This window comes from Leptodactylus fuscus, chromosome 7 (genome assembly GCF_031893055.1).
Source record: "Leptodactylus fuscus isolate aLepFus1 chromosome 7, aLepFus1.hap2, whole genome shotgun sequence".
Lineage (NCBI taxonomy): Eukaryota > Metazoa > Chordata > Amphibia > Anura > Leptodactylidae > Leptodactylus > Leptodactylus fuscus.
In genome coordinates, this window is record NC_134271.1 from 97,581,372 (window position 1) to 97,587,722 (window position 6,351).

A 6,351-nucleotide genomic window follows, 5' to 3' on the forward strand; every position below is an offset into this window, starting at 1 on the left:
TAAAGTCCATATAAAGTAAATGTATAGAGCTGGACGTGACATAGTGAGTGAGTTGGGGGTCCAAGAGGTGGGACCAGCATCTATGGGCATCCTGGGGATATACTTTAAGTGTCCTACAAGTTTGGGGTTTTTTTTACAAAAAAGGTGTTTTTCATGTCAAAGGCCCTCCGTAAAGGGTATTGGCATCTTAAGCATGTCCAGGATATCCCATAAGTGCCTCATAGATGTGATCTTCTATAGACTTCAATACAGAAGACTGTATGCAAGAGTGGCCAACCTAAAACGTGTTAGCTGTGAATTGTGGAACACTAGCCCATGTTCTTCCAACAAGTGAGGACTCCAGAAGTTAAAACCATAAAACAAACTCAAAAGATGTATAAATGTAAAAGTGTTTATTGCCCATATACAATCCACTACGTGGTACATAGGTCACATGCAGGCTACAGCTGATCTTTCTCTGTATATTTTACTAATCTGAAAGGACCAAAACTAATTGCACCAGGTGACCTGTTTTTGGATGACTTATACACTTTCCACTTCAGATCACTGGAAGCCCTTGCAGTGAAAAATGAATTTGAGGTCAGTGTCATGCAGTAGGACGGCCATACTGTAGTCAGTCTCCTACAATCCCCCAGGAACAGTCTTCTTAAGTGCCGCAGTACTGAGAACCTTACACAGACCATAATCTAATCATCCATCCAATGTCTCTTCAGCCATCCATCCCACATTCACTGTGTTTATATCGCCATTACACTGTCCCAGCAAAGGTAAAGGATCCGATGATATCATTCCTGCCCAATATTCCCCATATTTACAAAGCTGGGGAAAGAGAAAATATATAGGAGTCATTATATAATGGGCAAACCCCAAATAAATATATGATACACGATACAGGTAATATCATTGACTGCACAAATTCTACAGAAATTTATTTTTAGAAAGGTTTAATTTTGATTTGTCTCAGTTTCACATATATGGTCAAGAGAAAAACAAAGTATACCCTTACTAGAATTCTATGATTTACATATTAAGAGGTAAAAGACGCTCTAGCGCTTGTATCATTGTAAAAATTGTGTTTCAATATGTCACAATTTTCAAAATCTGCTTGCTGTTAGTGCGTCAAAACATTCTTAATAACATGAAAGTTCCGGACACAGTCCTGCTCGAAACTCCCTTATCCTTTCCACTAATCTTACAAGCAAACAGATGTCTGATCAAAGTCACGTAGACCGAAATATTACACTGACATTTGTTTTTGGATTGGTAATAAAATTTGGAGTTCATTCACCTATATATTGCTTGAGTGCTACAAATATTTAGCTTTTCTAAACTGATACATTATAACAATCATAAAGCTTTATTCATACATCTGTGTTTTACATGTGTATGTAAGCCAACCCAGGAGTGAATGACTGTTATTCATTTCAGAGAAACGGACAGTCATGGGAATATAGGCTAAACCTGTTAGCTCCAGCCTAGTCTACACATGTACACTGGGGTTTACACGGTGTGTTTATGCTCCAAAACACATACCACACATGCATTTTATAGGGAGAAAAAAAAAAAAAAAGCCATCTTTCTATCAAAGCACGTGTTTTTATATGCACTTTAGAGGAGAAAAGCATCATGTAAATCAGGGGTTGTAAACTCTGATGGGTAAATGAGCAGCACAAACAACAAATTTAAAGTTGACAGGCTGCATTCCTTATGTTAGCTGCATGTCCTTACTGTAAAATGGCATCTACCAGTGGCTCCATTTTTGCACTCATACAAAGGTGATTATTAGTGTTGAGCGAGTAGTATTCAATCGAATACCTCACCATCATAGGAATGCGTGTAAGTGGCCGAACACCAAGGGGTTAAACGCATTGAATATGCGATGCGCTTAACCCCTTGGTGTCCGGCCACTTACACGCATTCCTATGGCGGTAAGGTATTCGATTGAATACTACTCGCTCAACACTAGAGATTATTCGAACAGTACGTACCTCACTGGCCATCCTCTTTCCCTGCTCTGAGCACACATGTGGAGGGACTGGGTAGCAGAGAACTAAGTACTGCACTCACACTGCCCGCACTGTGTAGGCCACAGGCATGCAAACTGGAAAGTGGGAGGGCAAAACTGGCTCAGGACTCCTTCTACTTTTCCCTTGGTTCTTTTTGTGATTTTTCCCCAGTTCTGCCTGTCCAGTTATTCACATGCAGCAGGATCACAGAGGCGGGAAAACCAGCTACATCCTACCCTTGGCAATGGGCTGCAGATAACAGCCTCAGAGGTCACATATTTCAAAGCCCTGATGTAAATGCACCCATACACTAAAAGGCCACTTTATTAGAAATACCTGCCCTATCACCATGAGTGCCAGATGACATCAAATGATCCAAGTTTTTGTGTGAATCCACATTGGAAGCATGAGTAAATGAACCCTTTCTGGAAGGTGTTAATAGTTCAGGCTGGTGAAGTAATGTGTTTAATGGAATGTTTTCTTGGTACTCTAGGTTTTCCGATAATAGTGTATGCTACACTGAATTGCTCAAGTTCTGAAGGTTAAACAAGGACCAACATAATACTAAATGAATGTCTTTAATTCAGTGGCCAGTGTACACTGAAAAATGTCCGTCAGCTCTCTGAGAAGGACTAGGTCAGGAGTAGTTTATAGCTGCTGGATGTAAACAATAATGCTCTGGTTCACTAATAGCAAGCAGAAATTCTGAAAATGGTCAGGAGTATGACGTATGCAAGTCTATTGCATTGTACAATGAACAAGCTATATCTATAGAAAACCATAAAAGACATAATTAAGGAAGAACCTGTACAACAGCAAAGCTCTCAAGGATGTGAAACTCACTTATTTTTTCCTGTAGATCTGCAGAATATGGATATCTTCGCTCCGATACTCCTCATCGTGTTTATCAATAGGCACTTCCTCATATTCAAAATCCAGTTTCAGTAGCTGCAAAAGGAAAGACCCGCAGTGAAAGAGGAAATGGGGAAAGATTCACACCATCAGTCTGGACAGCTATTCCAGGAGTCTGAACACACTGCAGGTACACAATGTCAAAAAGATGATCTGACCACTGAAGCGCAGCATACCTACCCCCTCCCCCAATTCTAAACACCGCATTACCATAATAGAAGCAAGTGGCTGCTATGATCATCCTGATCTTCCAGATTCTTGAATATAATGCCAGAACAAGCAACAGATGAGAGAGCAAATCATTGTAATTTCTTACCTCAAAAAATTTCCGTTCTACTTCTGGATTTTTACCAGTGGTCCTCTCCTCATAACAACATAAAATACAAGTCTTGCTACTCGCCAGATCCCGCAGGGTCTTCAGTAATGGCTTTAAAGACTATATAATAAAAAAAAAGGATAAAAACTGTTTATAAGGAGAAAATCTCCAATCCCATTAAAGCAAGTGAACACCTGTCCATTGTTATTTTGTGACATTGAAGCTTCGCCCCATGGAAGTGAATAGGTCTGACAGGGCGCTCACACTTGCTCCCGTGTCCGCCTGCCGGGTCTCTGTCCTATTCCCCAGACAACTGCATAGGGGACCGCTTCCTGGCGGTCAGTTTTAAAACCCATGTATGCGCCAAGAAAGCATCTGATACACAGGTTGAGCATATTCACTGAATATAGCAATGTATGGCATAAGGGTGTCCTTTAGGCATACACTGGATTGAGCCAGTAGGCATCATCATCCATTTCCCCCCCATTTCATATGTATACCTCTAACAAAAAAAATGTGAATAGAACCTGAGGTGCACTCATCCCATCTGATTTAGTTTTTTTGGGCATCCTACTAACCTTTACGGGGTCCCAGTAATAAAATCTACACACACCTCTTCATAGTAGATGCAATCAGCTATTAAGATGTAGTCCGGAGAAGGGGAAAAATCCAAAACGTCCTCACCCCTGAAATAAAATATATACATTTTTACCAATGTGACATTACTAAGTGACCGCTGTCAGCGCCAATTCTCCAGGACCACTGAAATACAAACCATTTTAGTACCTTCGCTTGGCACGACCCCGTGAGGAGAGCAGAGTTGTTTTCAATGTTTGTTTTCATCAAATCTTGCAAATCTTCAAGATCAGTTACAGTGACATTGGCTCTGGATGAGAAAACAGTGAATTAGATTTAGCCATCAAATGTGGCACCTACCATGAAATACAGTAAGCTACTAAACTGTAGAGTCAAAAGCCGATCTGATGTGAGGGTACCAGTGCATTTGTGATACCCGGAAACAAGGACTTGCACATATTATGGAACTTATACACAATATACAGTATATACACTACCAAACATGAGTATTTTTATACAATGTCTACATGATGACTAATTCAGTGGAAGACTATGAGGTACATTCACAAATATACAGATGGCTGTTAAAGGTCTCTACAACCCTGGCTCAATAATAATCCTGCATGTATACTGCCAATAGAAAGGATTCTCTAATGTTATGTACCTAAAGGGGTATTATCCATTCCATCTAATACTAGATTTGCCATCATTTTATGATCAGCAGGTTCCTAAACTCTGGAACTACAATGGAATCGGAGAATGAAGGGGCTGGGCTAGCTGACCCCTACAGTCCTTTCATGCTCACAATTGTCACTTCATAAGATGGGACTATCCCTTTAATACTCTGCTGTGGAGGATTTCCTTCTATATGCCTTATCAAGAAATATGGACATCATAAAGACTATGGCGTGGAGTTACTCAATTAGCAGACTGCAGTACAAACCGAACCATGGCCGCCAACTGTCCGGACCCCTGTCTTCTAGTTCCTTCATGACAGTGGTCAAGTGAAAGACTGATTGACTCACAGTTGGTTAAAAATATTTAAAGTGCCTCATCTTACCAATCCTTTGCCGTTCTTGTTCTGCCCATTCCCCACACTGAGACCTGTGTCAGTCAATGCTATTTACCAGCACACTCTGGACATAAGTGATGCTCTGTCTTATACAGAGTGCAGAGCATGAGGGGGCGGAGCATGACACCTATATAATCCCTGTACAACGCTCTGCCCCACCACAGGTTCTGCACTAGGAAGAGCACCAGATATGCATTACTGTAAGGGGGGCAACTTGGAATTTGCAGTTTCCACACATTGCATGCTGAGGCCTCCATATATAGGACATACTGGGGATGTAGTGCAGGAATCCATTATCACATACTGTCTCCCACTGTTATAGGGCACAGAGCCTGTCTCACCCGAGGCTAGCTGCCATGATGCCCACAATTCCAGTGCCAGAGCCCAGCTCCACCACAGATCTCCCTGTGAACAGGCCAGGGTCCGCACATTCCCGCCGCTCCAGGAATTTAGAGAGGACGATGGCCGCGTCCCACACCACACAGCCCACATCCCCGGAGCTGAGCTGCCGTATCTCCAGCACTGCCCCATCACGGCGCTCCAGCTCCCGGACGAAGATCCCTGATTCTTCCGTCATGGCTGAAAAGGCAAACTGCGCGCGCGCACATACACCGCAGCAGAATTCAGACGCAAGCGCAGGCGTGTGTGCTACCGCGCATGCGTGATGTTCAGCCACACAGCAGTGTATATACAGTGTGTACCAGAACCAGAGATACTGCATTTAGGGCAGGCCTATGGTGTGTGGTACCCCTGGAATAGGGAGCGGAACCCCCAAACGTAGAGCAGGCACTAGAAACTAGCATTAATGGACTGAGCTCCAATGATTCTAGCACAGTTGGAATTTTTATTCTCGAGCCTCCGACATTCCCACACAATAAGCGCAGTTAGCTTTGGTGCCTGATGTGCTACTTAAATTGTGGTCAATAATGACGGTTCCATAAGGAAGTCTTCTGTATATCAGTTAGTCTAGGGTTCCAAATGTCCATTATTCTGATTCCCTGAATAAAGCTAGGATAAACAGGAGTGCTGCACTGTGCCCATATGTATTAGCAGGAAAAGACTGGCAATATGGTGCTGTAGCCATATATAGAGCAAAAGCATACACTTACCTCACGTCCACTTTGCCTCATCATGAATTAAAGGGGTTGACCACTTTCAGACCAATATTGACAAAGAAATGTACAATAAAAAGATATACAATTTTCCAATATACTTTCTGTATCAATTCCTCAGGTTTTCTAGATCTCTGCTCGCTGTCATTCATTCTGTTACTTCTAGAGGATAAAACTCTGACCATGGTCATGTGATTTACAGTCCGTGGTCATGTGATGAGTACACAGGTGCTGCGCGTTGTAGTCACAGCACAACAATCAGACATATGCCTGGTAACGAGCTGTGCACCTGTGTGCTCATCACATGACCATGGACTGTACATCACATGACCATGGTCAGACTTTTATCCTCTAGAA

The 6,351-nt window shown here is 42.3% G+C and overlaps 1 protein-coding gene across 1 annotated transcript; it reads right to left on the reverse strand.

Moving 5' to 3' along the window:
- Positions 1 to 403: 403 nt before the first annotated feature.
- VCPKMT (valosin containing protein lysine methyltransferase) lies at positions 404 to 5,460 on the reverse strand. Its single transcript, XM_075280696.1, has 6 exons — positions 5,224 to 5,460; positions 4,010 to 4,120; positions 3,848 to 3,920; positions 3,235 to 3,354; positions 2,850 to 2,954; positions 404 to 819 (listed from the first exon to the last, which is right to left on the reverse strand). Exons 1-5 carry the CDS (start codon positions 5,457 to 5,459, stop codon positions 2,850 to 2,852), a joined length of 645 nt encoding a protein of 214 aa, XP_075136797.1. The 5' UTR covers position 5,460; the 3' UTR covers positions 404 to 819.
- Between the last annotated feature and the right edge of the window lie 891 nt (positions 5,461 to 6,351).

Coding starts and splice junctions, on each gene's coding strand:
- VCPKMT (XM_075280696.1), bottom strand. CDS start 5,459: ATGACGGAAGAATCAGGGATCTTCGTCCGGGAGCTGGAGCGCCGTGAT. Junction 4,121..5,223: donor ATCATGGCAGCTAGCCTCGG/GTGAGACAGGCT, acceptor TTTCTCATCCAG/AGCCAATGTCACTGTAACTG. Junction 3,921..4,009: donor CAAGCGAAGGTACTAAAATG/GTTTGTATTTCA, acceptor ATTTTATTTCAG/GGGTGAGGACGTTTTGGATT.